Source organism: Diadema setosum, chromosome 21, assembly GCF_964275005.1.
Source record: "Diadema setosum chromosome 21, eeDiaSeto1, whole genome shotgun sequence".
Classification (NCBI taxonomy): Eukaryota; Metazoa; Echinodermata; class Echinoidea; order Diadematoida; family Diadematidae; genus Diadema; species Diadema setosum.
The window spans coordinates 26,065,715-26,086,281 of NC_092705.1; the positions used below are offsets into that span (position 1 = coordinate 26,065,715).

Genomic DNA, 20,567 nt, shown 5'->3' on the forward strand with positions numbered 1-20,567 from the left:
ACAGCATTATTTCACACATTTCTTTACTATGCATATGTGTCCATTTTACAACAAAAATCTACAGCTTTCTTCCATCATATGGAAGCTGTTTCATCTTTAAAAGTATAGCTTGCTATCCTTTGATGTGACTTAGATACAATCTAGCCAGATATGAAGACACAGAGCAACGTAATGTAACTTGTATAAAATGCACAGAGAGAGAGAGACAATTTGTTCATTGCACATTGTTTTCAGCGTCCATATTTTGTATTCGGTCTTGATGGAACAATACCTTCAACCTGTTGGCTGTAAATGGAAACAGACCCATCTCGAGGGTGTCGCTCAAAAAGCACTCTTGTGCCAAATATGCAACGTTTTCCTGTTCCCCAACACAGAGAGCTCCATTCTTCCTTTCAATTTTCTTCTCCCCCACCCCTCCTCCCCTTCCCCCCCCCCACCATTTTCTTTCTCTTTTCTATCTTTCTTGGCAAGTCCCTCTTCCTTCTCGCGAAGCATTCTCTCAAGTCCGTCCGGAGATTCATTTCCTATCGATGCTTCCTATGTCAAGAGAGGCGAAACCACGCCAATAACTTGTCGGGGATCAAGTTCCCCAACTTCTCTCCTGGAGATGAAGCCTGCTCACCTTAAAGATGCACGGAGGCAGAGGCAGATTTTGCTCCATACAAATGCAGATGCTTTCTTGCGTGGCTCACAGAACAAAGCAACCACACAGAAAGCAGGCTGTGGGTTTCCCATTATAACTGTTCGTGTGGTTTTGATTTCGTCATCGGAAAATGCACTTGGCTTTCATTCCGTGCCGTTCTGGAGATAATCCTGAACAAACTAAGAATGTCAGATGCATGAACTCGTCTTAAAACATACTCTTTCCCCCCAATATTCTGCCATCCAGTACCCTGCTAAAAATCATTGATCACATCAACGATCTCTTATCTAATTGGGAATGCCTCCAACCCCGCGTCCGCCCTTAAACCATTCCGCAGGGAACGCCTTTAAGCACGTGCTAACCATAACCATTCTATCGCCTCAGTGGGTTCTGCCGTAGACTAAAATTACTCTGTTCGAACTTCAATTTGAGCTCTTCTACGAGCATGTGCCCCTTAATCTCGCATCCATACACCAAGTGCTCCCACTTTCAGGCTTGACTAATCTGATTCTGGTGACATGTCCATCAAATTAGGCAGACCCATCTCCTCTGACTCTCACGCCCCACCCCCAAGTATTGATTTCCTTGATCGAGCCCTCCTCACCTACTCCTACTACAAGACCACAAGGTGCTCGCAGCTATGCTGCTGGCAAGACGTGACATGTGTTTGTTCGTATCTCGCAGCATACTTCATATTAGAGCCAATTGTATGCTTTCCCGCTGAGCACTAAAATGTGGAGCTACAATGTCAAATTTCAAATACCAACATAGTAGCTGCTATCACGGAGCTAGCTCCTTGCTGCTATACTGACATTTGGAATATCACTGGAAAAGTTACTTTAATTTCATAACTACATTCACAAAGATTTATGAAGCTTTCTCCTCAGATTCAAAAGACATGCAATGTCTCCATAACATGTGATACAGAACCTGCTTTTGTGATATCTGCAACGATGAGTGAATGAAGTGTTTTTCCTCCTTCACATTTTTTTAAAAAAAACCATCAAGTTGCTTCAGTTTTCACAACAACCAGCAAATGCTATGCAATACCTGGCTAATTTCTTCATTATAGAACGTGCAATAATAGCAACCACAATTCAACAAATAAGAAGATACACAGGCAAAATACTGATTTGCACAATTGCAAGCTTATATCGACACTACCTTGTTGGTGTATTACAAAATAAATTGTGACATACTTTCTACACAATTAATAGCCCAAGTACACTCACAACTAGTTCTAACAAAACTAATGTAAAGAAATTACTGATTATCACTGTCATAGGAAAATATGGAAAAGGAGACAAAAGAAATATATCCCTCCATGAGATATGAGCAGGACACAATCCTACATAAGGACCACGGTGCGTATCAATACAACTGTATGTAACAGAAACAACCAACAGAATCATAATGGAGAAATATTCCCCTAAGCCAGACAACCAGTGAGTTACATATCTCTCTTGCCGCAGTGACAACATGCCACTAAGCCCTTGGAGGGATACTAATCGCAGAAACTCATGTCTACAGATCCAAAAATAGTTATCAGTCACCCCCAACCCCCGTAATCCTGGCCCCTTTAACCCTACCTCATCGTAAACCCCCACAGGTGAGACAGGTGTTGTGTATCGTCTGCACCTCGGGGTCAGATTCGGGATTTTTATCGCTGCCTGCCATGCTGTCTCGGCCGCGTGCTGTTTGAATTAGCCCGCGCGCCCCTACAAAAGGTATCTGCAACATCATGACAGGTACGGGCTTTGGCACACCTGTGCCATGTTAACGAGCTCCCGGGCGGCCGACTGAGCCCGCGGCACTCCGCCATGACTCAGGGGCTAATCATCTGTCTCTTGTCGGTGATATGAGCCTAATGTTGCCAGCAGGTATAAAACCGGATCTTTCTCTCGATCTCTCTCTCTCAAAAAAAAATCCAAATACCCAGTTGATGCTTGATGAATTTTCATCTCATGTACCTACTACATCATACATCCCCATGCCCAACATTCTTCTACTTTCTCGGCATGTACCACATTAGCATTTTTTTTTTTGCACATCGATTCCTTGAGTCAGTGAGAACTCTGGCGGCATTTTTATATCACAACTTGAAGCCGAATCTCTCCCTCAAGTTTCTGACCAAAAACGAGGTTGGCATTCCGTCAGCTCGGCCTGCCGGCACGAATTCAAGCTGCACTACCGAATATCGCCCACTGGCTATAATCAATCTCTCTACCACCATCTACGGCTGGGTGTTGATTTCTTTTCTCATTTTTCTATCCTACCCCGCAATGTGTGGTTGTGCTCTGCAGTGTGAATATAAAATGCCAAAGTTAGTTTGTGTGCACATTATCCTACTGTAAAAATATTTCTGAGTAGATGATGCACAGCGTCAGATGTTCACATTATGAATGTCGCACTGGCCACAGTGTACAATTTCTCATGACCTTCCTGAAAAACAGCTCATGCTGATCAAGCAATCCTGAATAAATATGTTTCAATGATTAAATATATGAATAAATAAAAAATGACACAGCAACAGAGTGTGAAAGTGGTGTCTTGATATTACTGTATACACCGAACATTTTGCAAGGTTTTCAATTTTGCACGAATTTCGTGAGTCGGGTGCTATTCCCAAATTTAAGAATGCACTAAAATATCAACTCTGATACCGACATGATTGTGACGTGCATGCGTACATTTCTTTATTCAGTGTTTGCCCTCCACAATCGCAAATTTAACCACTCGCGAAAATGTTGGAAAGTCTCGATTCGCGAAAACTTAGACTGGCTAAATATATGGTGTATACAGTAATCCATGCAGAATAAGTAAGAGGAATGTGTGTCCTTTGTTTATAGAGACTGCTCAGTGTACTTGACAATTCTCCTTTGACCAAAGTTGTGTATATACTTCCCTGAAACAGTATGAGAACTCTCGATACTGTTATAAACACTACAACAATATTCCCACTGTCAGCCAGAGCAAGTAGGGTACCTATTATGAATGGAAGCAATTCTGACACACAGTCATCAGAGTGTTCAATCTACTATGTGCACAGACCTACAGGCCTTATTTGAATTTTATTTCTACTCAGACTAAGCCTAAATGTAGCGCCATTCCATTCAACATTCATTTCCAGTTTTTGCACTTTTCACAAACTGACTGATCCTGTCGGCATCTGTATGCATGCTTCTGCCAACAGATCGTACAGATCGAGACCATCACATTTTTTGGTTTAAATTACATACCCACGGCTAGACTATGGTACAGACAGTTGGTTACTTTATTTTTAGTTTAAAACAAAGCCAGTAAATAAATCTTTATCAGGGTAAAATAAAATACTTAATCCTTGGTGTTTATTAGGAGACATCAGATAGGTCAACCTTTCTTCAAGACTGACATTTTTTTTTTTTTTCAATACGTTAGGGTGGCCAGAAACAACACAGCAACTGCTGCCTGGATGCTAGGCTAACATATCCAGAATGCAGACTGTCATAGGATGGTGGAGAGGGATGCTGGGTAAAGTGATGAGCAATGGATGCTTACCCTGAGAATTTCTCTGCAGATGTAGGCGATCCACTCCTCCTTGAGAGCGTTTCCTTTGGTCGCTTTGACGAGGTCCGTGACGGATCCCGCCCCGCAGAACTCCATCACCAGCTGAAAAGGGGTGTGGGGGAGGGGGGGGGGGGAGATGGGGTAGAGGACGTAGTATTAAGGAGGGTTGAAAGGGAGGGATAGGGATGGGGATGGGGATGGGGTAGGGAACATCATAAGGAGGGTTGAAAGGGAGGGGTAGGGATGGGGATGGGGTAGGGGACATCATAAGGAGGGTTGACACAGGGAGGGGTGGGAAAGAGATGATAAAACAAACATGGAATTAATGAGATAAAGATGTGAGGCATTCTTCTCTCTCCTCTAACATCAAATTTCTCTTCAGCTCGGCTTTCAGCCTCACTCACAGAATTCTGTCATGTGACACCCCATGTCAGTCAACTGCCTGGCAGGATGGTATAAAGTCATCCATAGATTTAGAGCAGCACAGAAATTCACACAGGCATGCATCTCAAACCTACCCTTTTCAGTTGAAGCATTACAACATTTTACGACAGTCTGAATACACAGACTACCTGGACTGTTTTCCCTACAGACCAGCCATTAACCCAGATGTCATTAAATTATCATATATTGTCATTAAAATTGTAAAGAAACAAGGCTGGCAAGGTACTCTAAGGATGAACGACATGGTACGTGCATCTTAACATATTCAAGTTGACTATCATTTATGTTTTATTGTTTTACTTATTGTCTTTAATCTCCTCGAAATCCTTTCTATTAATTATCACATCATCAGAGATTATTGCATGATTTGTTAATTGTTTGTATTTTCATCGATACTAAAATATTGATGGCTTCTCTATGACATACATCACTAACAAATGCCCTGGCCTCTAAGATGAGAGAATATCAACCATGTCTTCTCGGAGGTTTGAGTAATGGTGCAAAAACAGACAAAATACAAAAGTAAACAAACAAACAAACACTGTCCCAAAAGAATCAGTTGGGCAAACACAGAAATGAAATGACTCAACGAAATACACATATCAAGAAATACAAACAAAGATACACAGAGAAACAAAATAAAAGAAAGAAGCTACTAAACACAGAACAATAGAAGGTCAAACTGCAGATGATCCTCGCCAGGTGTTGGCCAAAAATCCTCATAATCCCAATGGTCAATTGACCATTAGGGAGGGATGCGGTCAATGAACCATCTCCCCTGTGCTCCTGGCAACCGCTTCCCATTTCATGACTCCTCTCAGCTAATGGACGTCTCTCAGGCGAGGAGCAAATGTGAATCCCTCCTCCCCCTTTTAATTGCTGTTCTTAATGTTTGTGTGTGTCTGTGTGTGTATCTGTCTATCTGTCTGTCTGTCTGTATAAAAGAGGGAGTCATACCATCTGGGAGTACACCATATGTTGATTTCATTTGATGACCGACAGGTCATTCACCCCTAACGAACTCCTCTTTGAAATTAACCCAAGCAAACAATCTCTCCTGACTCCCATCGGATGATGATGTTGCTCGGTTACACAAACTCCATCCTCCTCTTGGGCTATCTTCCTAACAGAGCGACAGGGCAGATTTTCATTTTCTCAGAAGAAGAGATGACTATGGTTTCATTTACGAGACACAAAAACAAGCTCATTTAGGGCTACATAACCTGCAATAGTATTACAGCATAACACCTATGTACTGGAGGAGGGGGTGTAATATTCTACTGCCACTGAATATTTCTAGACCTGCTGTAAAGAAAGAGCATGTTGCTATACTAACGGACAACAATGCTTTTACAAGCAATTTTTCATCCATTTGCTGATTGGCTGATGATTGATCACCTGATAATTTTTTTTTTCAATATTATGTGAACAAATGTAGGCATGCTTCTCCATTCTTGAGTAGTAAATTTACAATGCTAAACAAATTTAACTACAGTGCACATGGTTCAAGGATACTGCTGTGGATATGTTAAGAGCCAGTAAGGACATTAAACATTAAATGATGCCTACCATTATACTCCATATTCTTCTTTGTCCTCCACAATCGTGTGACTCTGTTTGCCAATCCTTTTTGGAAACGTGTCTCAACAGCCAACGACACTTGCGTCGATTGAAAAGTAAACGCACCGAGATGCACGTCTCAGATTTGCTTTTGTGCATTTATCGTCACATAAGAGAATTTAGCAGACATCTTTAACTGCTCATACATTGTGCACAAACCCATGTATGCTTCTGTCTTTGAATAACAGTTTCTCTACAGTATTTTCTTCCTCACTCCCCCCCCCCCACGAAAAAAACGACAACTTACCCATAGTTGATCGTCATGACCTTTGACACCTTTCTTGATGAAGGCTCCATAGTATGTAGCTATGTTTCTGTGATGGGAATACTGTGGAAAAGGACATAAAAATAAAAATGTCATGATAACTATTAAACATTTTCTTATGCAGGCAACATGCACATTTCGACATGAAAAACACACACGCAGAAAATCCTGTCATAATATATAGTGAAAGAGAGATACGGTACCTCAGTAAGAGTGTGTGTGGAAACGGAAAATTCAAAAATCATAAAGGGTACACAGAAATACCTGGCCAGACTGGCTTACTCATTATTACACCTCACAAATGTCAGTGTCAAGGTACCAAACTTTATCCAGCAGCAAAGGTATTGTGGTTCAAAATCATATTTTGGCAGGATCAGCTCAGCCATATAAATGACAGATATGGCAACCTGACCTTTCTCTTTAACTCCTGTACTCAAGTGTTATCTCTCACTTACAGAACAAACATCAACCTCAATGAATTAGCAGCATACACCTTCCCTTTAGCAACATTAAGAGATCTAGAGGTCATGACACGGCTAAGTTGAATCACACATTTTTGTTTAATTTTTTTTTTTTTGCATCTGTCACTTCGCGTCAATTATCTCCAGAGTATATGCGTATGCAAGTGCTCTTGAGCTTTTGATAGCTATTAGTTTTCGTGCAATGACCTGCATGTGTACACAATCAGATATATATCTCATATGCATGTGGAACTGTGAGTCAAAAGTAGCGCAGCATTTGGAACGACATTCACGCCTTCCACCTGTTGCCAATTTGGAGGCTAAATTTAGCCGCCACGCGTTGACAGAGGCATTATGCATACGTTCGGTCTGGTCGGCAAATTGGAATCAATTCAGAATATTCCTGCTGCAAATGCAGTGGGCAGTGCCACGGAATGTTGCAAATGATCCCCCTTCCTCCGATTACCCCCCCCCCCCCCTTTCCCTCTACAAGGCTTACTGGTGCTAGAAGTGCCACAGCACAGAATAACATCAATAGGCCCGTTCACACACAAGGGAAAAAGTGCGATTTAAAAATCGATTTTCTTATCGCGATCAAAATTTCGAAATTTTTTCCAGTGTGGACAGAAAAATCTCACTAATTACCGCGATCCTTATCGCGATCCAACTCGCACTATTAGTGCGATTTTTCAGAATAATCGCGATTATTTTGCCAAGCGTTGTGTGTGTGAGCGCGATCGAGATTCGGAAATCGGTATTTTTAATCCCATCGTTCGTAGCGCGTGCGAAACTCTATTGGGACTGTGGCGGGGTCGGTCTTCGGTCATGCAAGATTCGCGCATGCGCAGTTTGGCCACTGATCGTTCTTCCCTTGCTGCAAAGTGCGATTTTTCCCTGTGTATGAACCTTCGAAAAAAAAATCGAAATTTGGATCGCGATTGAAATTTCGATTTTCGTTGTTTGTGAACGGGCCTAATGGCACCTTTTTCTCTCCCCTCCCCCCCCCCCCCCCCACCATCGGTAGGCCTAAATGGCATTACCAACATTTTAAAGGGATGGTACAGTATTGGTGGAGATGAGAACTGGGCTTTTAACTTTTTGCGAGATACCAAGAAAACACTTATGAAATAGTACAGAGCATACCATTTTATGAGGAATTCAAAGTTTATTTGACGAAAATCGGGTTTGGAATGACTGAAACATCCAAAAACAAAGTACAACAAAGCGATCGTAGTAAAAGGTGGGTCCCACACTTTATTAGAATCGCTCTGTTTTGGATGTGTCAGCCATTTCAAAACCAATTTTCATGAAATAAATGTTGAATTCCTCATGGAATTACATGCTCTTTCATATTTCATTAGAGGTTTCTCATTATCTCACCAAAAAAATGTTAGAAACCTGAAATTAGGTCTCAACCAAAACTATACGATCCCTTTAGACACTGGATGTTGTCAGTATACACCTCATCATCTTGCCCTCCTAGCCCCTCACTCCTCTTACCCCATCAACCCCCCCCCCCCTCCATTAAAGGCAAGAAATTAAAGATGTAAATTGATACAGTATTGTCTGGATGGATGCAAAGTATTAGTGTTCCCACGGTTTGATGGTGGGATTAGAAGCAGACGGTGCTCTTCTTTCTGTAATTACTGGGCTGACATTTCTACTAAGTCCCTTCTGTAAGTCAGTGTCTTATTGGTTGCAGAGGACCCATCTGGAATGACGTCTATACCTGGCTGGTGACTCACGATTTCAAGGCAAGACATTTTACAAGCAGTCCAGAACAATTCAAGGCTACACGAGGCCATCTACGTAGAGTCAAAAGTTGTATCTTGAAGACAGCAGGTTTCAGTAGTTGTTTCTACTTCTAGGCTGCATCCATGCTCCATTCCACCCCCACCACCCACATCATGGTTTTTAAATGCATTTAGTTTAATGCACAGTTGCGTTAATGAAATTTATATTTCTGTCGTAAACATATACACATATCAAAATGCTAGCATGAAACACAGAAAAAGGAGCATTTTGAATCATCTTCACTGAAATTTGCTCAAGATGAAGACGTGATCAATTTATCGAATTTGTGAGTCATTCTTTAATAAGTTGTTAATTGATAACTCTTTGTGTTGGGAGAGCTGTCTAATGAGATGGGCACATTGCAGTCATAACTGACAATGATGAAATACATATTTTTTTCACTGATCGTAACAATGGATGGGCTGCAACAGTCATACCTGATACACTGAATGCGATCACATGCTTGCTGAAGGAGTCATCAAATAAATAACTCTGACGTAATGACATTTACAGTCCAATTCCAACACTTCGTATAAAACTGGTATAGCCACTGTACATGTGCACAGGTGAAAATGGGTGCAAATACCCTTACATAAAGTGATAGCGAACCATCAGGTAAGAAGTCAGACTAGATTTTACGTCTAGCCCCATTCTCAGTGCGACATACTGTGATTTTACAATCATACTGTTTGAACTTGGCGTTCACACTGCATGGCAATATTGCAAAGTAATCTGCCAGATTTTTTGTTCTCTTCTGCCACTGGTTTTGAGAGTCTACTTCACTTCACACAACTGTACTGTAACAATAGTATGGTCAGATAGTTGCTCATTTTGAATGTGCATAGACCCCGTTTACAGTGCAGGGCCGGGCTCGGCCGCGGCTCAGCCGCGGCCGAGCCCGGCCTCAATTGCGCGGCCGAGCCTCGCAATTTTGTCCGTTTACACTGCCGGGCTCGGCCGCGCTTTTGATTCAAACCTTTCAATATTTTGTCATAGTGGCGCTCTGCTTGTAAACAAATGCAATTTGGTATTGTCTGGTTTTCAGACCCTTTGCCAAATGAATTCCGTGGCGACGAAGTCGCCGTTCGGGCAAAGGCCTTTGCCGAAGGAAAGAATCCTTTGCAGGACAAAACCACCTTAAATTATACTAGTTTTCGACGTTGAGGGGGTTAATATCCTGAATAGCGAAAGATACAGGCAGAGGGTTTGGAAGCCAGACTAAAATTGGCCACGCAATTGGCCGCGCATTTGGCCCAGTTTGCGTTTACACCAACGCGGCTCGGCCGCGGCCGAGACCACCTCCAGAGCGAGGCCAAATGCGAGGCCAATTTTGGCCTCGCATTTGGCCTTTTGCGCGTTTACACTGAAGCGGGGCTGGGCACGGCCGCGGCTCGAGCCTCGCACTGTAAACGGGGTCTTTGAGAGACAGGATTGGAAGTCGCATGACATATCTCGCAAGTTTTCTGCTTTTAGTGTTCTTACTGCAGAATATTGTACAAATTGCATGCAAAGTTAGAAAAATTGTTTACCCGTCAGCAATTGTTTTCTGGCAATGTTTCAAGCCGCACTCGAGTACGGGTGCCTAGCAGCCTTCACCAAAATGCAACATTTCAATATCACAATTTTTCACTGGTAGTGTGAACAGGCCTTCGTGGACAGAAATATACAAGCACAAGTATGTACAGTCTGCAATGTTAATCTCTGCAGCAGTTTCATCCGCTTTGTCTGATACTACTGTTCAGCCACATCATACATGTACTCCCCTGGACAAGTTTATGGGAAACAATACAATGTCTGCTGTGATGAGACTAGCTGAATGTAATTCATTTGTCTAGATGTTGTCTACTGTCCCTTGATAGAACTTAAAAGAAAGGTTAAAATCTAAAAGAACAAAGTGTCTCTATCAGACGCCAAGAAAATGTGTCCTCCGGGTAGTTTGGTATAAGTGGGTACATTTACTAATCCATGCCCGATCCCACTCTTTTCTCATCTTTAGTCTTGGTGGCATTTTCATGAGCTAATCTGCTTCCATTTTAATTAAGAAAGCTGTTGTTCTCTAAAAGGGTTAGTCCAAGAGAGAGGATATTAAGCTGAGTAATATATTGACAAAACATTCTTTTTTATTTTGGGAGTGACTTTTCTTTCTATGGGCAGATTTAATCCTGAGGTACAGGTGTTCTGAAGAGAAATTATAGATATGATTCTGTGTGGTCAGAGTAATTGACCACTGTGACTAATTCTTGTGCAGGGACCACAACCAATGTGCTGTAAGAAAGCCCCTCCCACTTTTCCTTCTTTCTTACCCCTTTCCAAAATTTCCTCCTCTCTCTTTCCCATGCCCATTACATCTCACCCTTTAAATACCACATCATTTATGTATTACTTTTGTTGACTGTATCACTACATTTTTGTTTTTGTTTTGTTTTGTTTTTTTACATCATACAGACTTGCTGAAAAGCAGCAAGATGGCTGAGTGCAAGCACTTTAACCCATGTATAAATAAATAAAACAAAACAAAATTTGCTTCTCCATCCTGCGTCCCATCTCCTTCTCTCCTATTCCTTGGCCTCTTCCCTTGGTGTTGCCATGGAGATACCTCCATGGTGTCGCCTTGTTTATCCCCTGCCCCTTCCCTCTCTTCCCCCTTCTTCCTCTACCTCCATCTCCACTTCCTCTTTCTTCCTCTTTCTTTTAAATACCTTAATTGACCCTTTAAGGCATAATTTACTATTTTGCAGATGAAACAAAAACCCAGCATGAGTGCTTTAAAATAGTTCTAGAGTGTGATTTAGGGATAGAAACAACTACTGTAAAAATTTGAATCTGTATCATCGCTGTGAAGTATTGTTAAATACACAAAATATGAACAATAAATATAATGAAAATGCTTTTAGACTAAACCGTCTACAGTTATGGTTTATTAAGCAAAATACTGATATCTCCTTATATTTTAGGTTTCATTGCAAAGATTTTACATGGTAGGATATTTTGTGATACAACAGACCTACACATATGTATCAAATGTGATATTTTGATTTTTTTTTTTTAAATCACGGCTCCCAAAGGTGAATTGGACCTAACTTTCATCTTCAATTTCAATTCCCCTCTCCCAATCACTTTCCCTTGTTCGTCTCTGCTTTCATTTCATTTCCCTTTCTCCTGGAACCCTTCCCATTTGTCTTTCCCTACCACATCTCCTTTCTGTTCTTCTTCCCCTTTCTTTCCCTTCATCTCCCCTTCATCCACATACCACCACCTCTACCACCTCCCCTTCCTCTTTCCTTCCCCTTAAAATACCCCTTCCCCTCATCTCGTTTTCTCCCACATACCACCACTCCTACCACATCCTCTTCCTATTTCCGTCCCCTCCTTCCCTTCATCAGCACACCTCTGACATACCACCTGTTCCTACCACATCCCCTTCCTCTTCTCCCTTCTTTCCTTCATCTACTCTTCCTTTATACTATCTCCCCTCCCACATCTCCTTCATCTCTTCTCCCCTTCTTTCCCTTATCTACCATCCCCCTGCTACCTCCTCTACCACATCTCCTTCATCTCTTCTCCCCTTCTTTCCCTTATCTACCATCCCCCTGCTATCTCCTCTACCACCTCCCCTTCTTTTCTCTTTCAGTTCCCCTTCTTCCCTTCATCTATCCTTATCCTTTCCCCTCTCCTCCCTTATCCTCTCCCCTTCACCTTCTCTCGTTCTTCCTTTTCACTCTCACTCCATCTCCCTTTCTCTTTGATTCCTTCCAATCTTCCTTAAAGGCATAATTTACCATTTGCAGATGAAACAAAATCCCAGCATTAGTGCTTTAAAATAGATTTAAAATGTGAGTTAGGGATAGAAACAACAACTGTAAAAATTTGAATCAGCAAAATCAATGTTAAGTATTGTTAAATATACAAAATGTGAACAATAGTTATAATAAAAATGTTTCTCGACTAAACCGTCTACAGCTACGTTTTATTGAGAAAAATACTGATATCTCCTTATATTTTAGGCTTTAATGCAAATATTTTATATGGTAGGATGTTTTGTGGGACAACAGACCTACACATATGCATGAAATGTGATATCTTGAACATTTTTTTTTAAATCATGCTCCCAAAGGTAAACAGGACCTTTAAAGATCCTTTTTACCTTTGGAAATAGTGACTTAAAAAATGTTCAAGGTATCACAATAGATGATAATGTGTAGGTCTGTTATATCGCAAAATATCCTACCATATGAAATTTTTGCACTAAAGCCTAAAATATAAGAAGATATCAGTATTTTTTTCTCATTAAACCATAACTGTAGATGATTTAGTCTGGCAACATTTTTATTATAACTATCATTCATATTTTGTCTGTTTAACAATACTAAACATAGATTATACGAATTTAGATTTTTACAGTGGTTGTTTCTATTCCAAATTCATATTTTGGAACTATTTTAAAGCACTAATGTTGGGTTTTTGTTTCATCTACAAATGGTGAATTATGCCTTTAATCCATTATCCCTACACCTTTTCTTCAACTACCCCTCCCCATTCAACCCCCTTCTCTTCCCCCCTGCCCTTCTTCTCCCCCTCACTGCCCCCCCCCCCTTGGCAAATTGTGGCACTTTATCCCTACAATACCCTATTCAAGATTGAACAATCATATCTGAGCATCACAGAGACCCATCTCTTCGATAGATCTCTACGCAGGTGAATGATCAATCCTACATACTGATCAGAAATCAACTGCCTGCCCGCAAACTGGTGATTGTTCTTCTCTTCAGGTGGGGATGGGGGCGGGGAGGTGGTAGTTGACGTCACTACAATGATTCAGATGAGTGACATCTGGAAGCAAGACTACTGTTTGGCAACATTATGATTGACAGCTCTCCCCTCTACAGACAATGAATGGGACAGGTCATCCAAATGATTCAATGGATCATAGATTATCATTCTTCCCTGAAGTTACAGTCTTCCATAGTTGTTGTAACCCTGAAGATGTCGAAACTCCTACTTCTATTTCTGTAAATTGAGGAACTTTCATATGCATTGCAATTTTATCAATTTCATGAGAGCCAAGATTTGCAAAATTAGAGGGCACAGGAAAGTTTTTGTCTACACCATATATGCATTGAATACCAGAGGTAATTCGTAAAAATTTCAAGTTGTGAAAAAGGTCGTCGGCTCCAATTCGCGAAAATGTCATGCCACAAAAATATCTCGCTTTACAAGTAGTCATTTCACGTGGGCTACAAATTGACCACGCTGGAATGACATTTCGCATTCTGTTCAGTGTTCCTTCTTTGGTTGCTGGAGACACAGCCATTGTTTGCCAGGCACTCCCACACCCATCTGATAGAGGTACACAGTGTCAGACATCTATTGGTGAGCAAGATATTGGTAGAAGATGACTACTAATGTATTTGATCAGCTCTCTCCAGTTGACTGGGAGTCTTTCATTTGACCAAACTCTGGCGCGTCTACGCCGAGATGCTCCTTGAGGCTGCACGCGAGTGTTCGCTAGCCAGAACTACTGCAGTTCTGTCCCCTGCAGAGATATGAGTGGGGGAATAGTCCCATGTTGCAGCAAGAAGTCTTCACAAACAAATTGAACATCAATACCAGACCTATCCTTCCATAATCCCATAAAATAGAATTGCCCTCTGTGTCTGACAATTCGTCGCCGAATCCCTCAGGTTTGCGTAAGAATGACAATTCGAGAAAAACGCGTTTGAAGTTAACCCATTTTTTACTTATGGTTGCTACACTTTTATGTCTATAATTTCCAATTATTTTTGTAGTACACCAGACTTCAATTCTTGCTCTAACTTGTGAAGTTTTTATCGAATTGTATTGTTAACAAATAAGCGGGAAATCGTCAAAGAGCTGCATGCATGTATTTTCGGTCTGCAAAGAACGTTGTCATTTTCCATGTGTGTCCATATGTAAATGTACATTGAGCGTTGTCATTGTCAACACATGTATTACATAGTACGCGCACTATGCGCGCGGTCAATGAACTGTTGAATCTCAAAAACAACACGCAAGTCAATGCGCACTGATTCGTCGGTTTGGTGACCGCGCGTACTAGTACGCGCGGTCACCGAACCGTCGAATCGCCTGATTGTTTAACACACGCGTTTATGGGGAAAACAAATAATTTTCACAAATGGAATTACATACTTCTACAAAAGTGATAACTACGTAAAAATTACACCGAATCACACACTGAGAATTTCAGAATACGTAGTATGGAATGTCTACTATCGAAATGATTGAAAATCTCAAAATCGAAAATTTGACCCAAAATCGAGTGATTCGTCGGTTCGTGTGACCGGCGACGAATTGGCACAAATACCACAGCCTTCATAGCAAGGCTGTGCTCTTCTCACATTGCATGTGTCACATTGGAAGTTGACAGGAAGTTCTGGTGTAAATGTCTGTGTTTTGTGCGTACCGTAGAAAGCTCCCAGAAATAACTGTTGATTTTTGGACCAAATCATTTAACTTCCCAGGGTGAATGCCCAAATAAATCCAGCTAAAAAAAACAAAACAAAGGAAGACCAAAAAAAAAAATCATTTTCCTGGCATTGGCCTTGTCCTCTGTGTATGATATATTGTGAGAATTTCACAGCCTTGAGACAAGACTACCTACCCCAGTCTGATCCATTTCAAGTGGATAGGAAATCCCTTCATGAATGTGCAAAGCTCCTAAAAATAACAGTTGATTTTAGGCTAAAATTGATATCATCCCCCTGTCTTCCCTCCTCCTCCCCCCCCCCCCCCCCCATCCCATCCTATTCAGCCAGCCAGGTAAATATGTTTCTTCCTTCAGAGAAACGCTTGAAAATCCCTTTTTTGGATATTTTTTGCTCAAAATCAACAAGGGGCAGTAATATAATATAGTCAAGGAGGCTATTTGGGGGGTTTCAGTACGAAGCTACATGTTGTAGTTACTCCCTAAGTTGATTTCCTTGAAACCGTGCAGCCATAACTTCTTATTATCTGTTCAACAAGGTTCAGTTAGTATTTTCTTAAAAAAAAAAAAATGTTTTGCCTTTGTTATAACAATGCTAATATGCTTCTACGGATTGTCGATGCTTCACATAGTGAACTTGTGCTGCAAACAACTAAATGACTACGCAAGTCTAAAGGAACTTGGAAAAATACATCGTATGTCAACGCTACTAGCCATTCTCAACAAAGAGTACATTTATTGTAGCTAATTGGCTGCCTAGGATGTTTTCCCTTTCACATCAACTCATCACTAAGATAGAGACCTTGAATGTGGGGAGCAAAGTCTAAACTTTCCAAGACCGCACCAATTTTTCCTGTGGGAGTTTTCATTCCTTTTCTTCTTTTTTTTTTTTTTTAAGGGGGGGGGGGAAGAATAATGAATCCCCAAAACAAAATTTGCTTTCCACCCACAAGATTACCTCCTTCTCGTCAGGAGGTAATCTCGGGCGAAAACACATGTCTCTGACAAAAGCAGGAAATTAGAAGACAGGAAGCACCGTTTCTGATCTAATCGCGATAACCTGCTCCGCAAACTTACGAAGGGCGCATCCCCACCAACCCTGCCTCTCTCGAATGCGGGGTGGAGGGCAGCCAAAACGACAAAAGACCGATCAGGAATTTGCAGGCATAACGATGATGCAAAATAACCGACAATATATGGTGGGGAAATTATACCCTGCAGTCAGTCACTGACTTCAATACTAAATTTGTATGAGTACATGTACATATGAAATACGATAGGTAGATATAATAAGGGTAGAGATATATGGGTATATAGATAGAATACTTAATTTGAATACGGTACTTGATGATTCCCTTTTTATGTGACATACTTACATTTTTTTCATGATACAAGATAAAAGTATGCATACGGACCCTTCCATGATACATGTACATTGTATAACTGACCTACATTGTATAATCATTGTTTGTTTTTTCTTCATGACAGTGCATTTTGTATGTAGCTGCCAATCACAAACTCTCCTTTTCAAGTTTATGCCAGCTTCTGATATTGAAGTATAATGGTGTTCCAGACAGGGTTTAACCCATCGGCTACATTGCTCCATCAAGCTAGCTCTATACAGAGTCTGTGGGAATTTTGGAATCTTATACAGTTAATACATTGGATGGCTTTTAAGTGACTTACGTCTCTGTAGCAAACACATTCTCCTTTTCATGTGATATCAGAATACGACTTTCGACAAGCATGTAATAGAAAATTACTGCAATCATTTGTTTTGTGGCATCATAATCAAGTAATTCTTTTAATGTGTGCATAAAAATGACATCCACTGGACAAGTGCCCACAAGGGCAGCTTATGTAAAAATACAAGTACAAACAAATTGGCCCGCAGCTTCACAATGATAATATTACTGAAATCTGACTACTTTTCCATTTACAGCAAAATCTTATTCCAAACTTTATGAGGCAGTTCACTGTCCATGACATCTTATATGACCCCAAAGTCAGGGTGCCACTGGTGGAAAATCAAATTGATGAAAAAAAGGTGTCTTTGAATGCACACCGAGTACAACTTTAGTCGAGATGTTTAAATCATCACTCATTTTGATGCAAGTGGAAGAAGCAAATTTTGCCCTACTTGCATGTTGGAGGATGGTCATATACAAAATATAAACACAATATTCATACAATGTATCTGTTTATACATCTCCTATTACCATTTCGTTGTAGCAGTGGTTCCTACCATCATTACTTATGATACCCAACCCCAAGGTAGACCCCAAGGTAGACCCCAAGGTAATCCTGGCGGGGCACACCTCCACCAACTCATGTACATGTAACCTTGATACAGAAAGAACTTGGCAGGATTCCCCTCCAGCTCTTCCGGAGGAGAACATTGCTAAGAAATTCTCAAGATACCACATGAGAAAAGTACTTTCACCTCCCAAGTGTCTTGGCACTGCCCCCACAAGTAAACCATAGCGGTACGATATGATAAATGTCACACTCCTTTCCTCTCTACAGGTGCATGATAAGAAAGATGCTTTGAAGTACATTGTGTTTTTGGGTCACACTGTCATTTCAGTGGCACATGAGGAGACGGCATCTCCTGCGCAGGAACACTCCAGACTAAAAGCAAGTTTTGGGCTAATTCAGTGACTAGAAAAAAACAACTTCAAACCCAGTAAGATAAAACACCCATTCAAAAAGCCCTACATTAAACTGTTATTGTGCATGCAATACCTTCCCCTCCAAAATAAACGATGTAATATCTATATTTCTTTTACAGGTACATTACTGTCCTTACATCTCATTGCTATTACTGATAATCGTTGAAAGCATAGTGAAGCATCTTTCAGGACATCGATGATTTGACATTTAAATTTTGCATACAAACCTTCTTCAGGTAATGACTACCCCAATCATAATCCTGAAAAATATCCCTTGAACGAAGACTAACTGCAGACCACGCCCTCTTGAAAATCTCCGAGCTGCCATCTCACGGGGTGAACAATCAACTGCAATCACAGTGTCATAATTAATGGGTATGATATGATGACATTACATGAATGGCATTTGGGTCCACGACGCCTCATTCGCATTCCCTTGTGTCGCTCGTAATGACACTGATACTATGTGAACGTGTGCACAATTATGGTATGAATCACTATAGGATCCCCCAAAGAAAATTAACCTATTGACTCATGGGTGACTGATAGAAAAAAAAATGGATTATTACCTTTTTGAGCACGTTGATTTCTAGCTTGATCTCTTCTTCCTCTTCCTGTAGAGCAGAAACAAGACAAAACAAAACAAACAACAATTTAATTACATATGACACCATCAACATATTTCATGTAGCAACTAGCCACACATACTAATCATGGTTACCTATAAAAGCACTTTTTTTTTTCTTTTGCAGATTAAAAAAAAAAATCCTCAAAGTAGGGATTCTATTGATATACAATAAGAGCAAAACTTTTTGTCTACAAAAACTGTCAGTGGATGCACATCTACCAAGCAGTATGTTTTGGAAGTATATTTACATAGAAGAGCATAAGGGAGTAGTATTTCAGGTGAATATCAAGTGCCATCTTTTCATTTTTACAGCCATCGAAAATGGCATGTCATTTTTCTGTTTTCACTAAGATTTTGAGCACAGCATTGCTCATCCTCTCACTGCTGTCATAACTAACACTCACTTAACACTAAACTCATACTCAACCAACACTCAGTTAAAGGGAAGGTACATGTGTAAACCCAAAGAGCAATGTGGATTGAGTGAAAGCAGCAACATTAGTAGAACACATCAGTGAAAGTTTGAGAAAAATCGGACAATCGATGCAAAAGTTATAAATTTTTAAAGTCTTGGTGTTGGAACCGCTGGATGAGGAGACTACAAGAGGATATGACGTATGAGTGGACGACAATACAAAGAAAATATAAAGGATATTCAACAAAAATTCACTTTTCTAGAATTATGAAAGAGCAGTGGACCAACCGCTTTCAGAAAGCAGGGGGAATAATTGCTACCCTTAACATATGTCAATATCAAGTTGATGGAATTTGTAATTTTCATGAAAAATGGATTTTTGTAGTATTTTCTTTATATTTTCTTGATATTGTAGTCCACTCATACGTCATAACCTCTAGTAGTCTCCTCATCCAGCGGTTCCAACACCAAAACTTTAAAAATTCATAACTTTTGCATCGATTGTCCGATTTTCTTCAAACTTTCACTGATGTGTTCTACTAATGTTGCTGCTTTCACTCAATCCACATTGTTCTTGGGGTTTATCTTCCCTTTAATACTCGACTCACACTCACCTAATACTCAACTCACACTCACCCAACACTCCACTCACACTCACCTAACACTCAATTCACACTCCACTAACACTCAACAAACACTGAACTGACTCTGAACACACAAAAAATGAGACCTTCAGATGCACTTGCAGGTGTCACAAGTACCACCATACGGGAAGGGGGGGGGGGGGGGGGTTCTTCAAGAAACTTAAGACCATAGTTTTGATTAGTTCAGTGTGGTTGGTACAATCAACAAATATGGTTCCTCAAGTGAGTTTCAACAGCATGGAGTGGAACAGTATAGGAATATTGCATGAGACACAAAATTTGTCTCATCAATACATGAGACAAATTTCATTGTGATATTCTAACAATGCCCGAATGAAAATAACACTTTTCATTAGTGATGATTACTTGAGTTCAATAAACTTGGAGCATCAGCGGTCAAGTGTGATTGTTAAACAAACTAACTGACCTCACCATAAACACACATTAGGAAGATCTAGAGTGTCCTGAATTAAAAAGAAAAAAAAAATGCAAAAACGGCTGGGCAAAAGAATCAAGATTCATGAAAATCAACAGCAGGATAGGATGACTAATCAAAGAGTCATTTTTATAATGTTAGTCATTAGATGATTTATTGCCAAACATTTTATGGATGCCAAATAGCGAATCTTGTCATTACACTGATGACTATTGCTGAATAATAACCGTTAATACTTTTTATGAATGCCCTGAGAAGTTCCTTTTCATCAACTCTTGGTAACCTTTTCCCCCTTCTTTGTTCTATCTGTAATGACATCATTTTCATTTCAATTTCATATGTCAAATTATCACCTTGGGAAAATGTCAATTCATCCTTGTATAAAAGCAAAACAAAATATCAAAATATACCAGCAAATTTTGAGAAGGCAATATGAACCCTCATCTGGAAAATACTTATGAGGCTCCCAGCACCTTCCAGGAGTCACAAGAGTACGTTGTGCTACTATTATTTCATCGCTCCTGCTGTTTGTACAC

General features: G+C 40.5%; 1 protein-coding gene across 1 annotated transcript in view; it reads right to left on the bottom strand.

The window, feature by feature from the left end:
• The window catches only part of LOC140244438 (mitogen-activated protein kinase kinase kinase kinase 4-like), an 80,824-nt gene that overhangs the window by 45,599 nt on the left and 14,658 nt on the right, over positions 1–20,567 (bottom strand). Inside the window, exons 4-6 of the mRNA XM_072324078.1 lie at positions 18,478–18,522; positions 6,501–6,581; positions 4,181–4,291 (exon numbers count right to left, since the gene is read on the bottom strand). Of these exons, the coding sequence (XP_072180179.1) occupies positions 4,181–4,291; positions 6,501–6,581; positions 18,478–18,522 (237 nt within the window). The remainder of the gene's footprint in view (positions 1–4,180; positions 4,292–6,500; positions 6,582–18,477; positions 18,523–20,567) is intronic.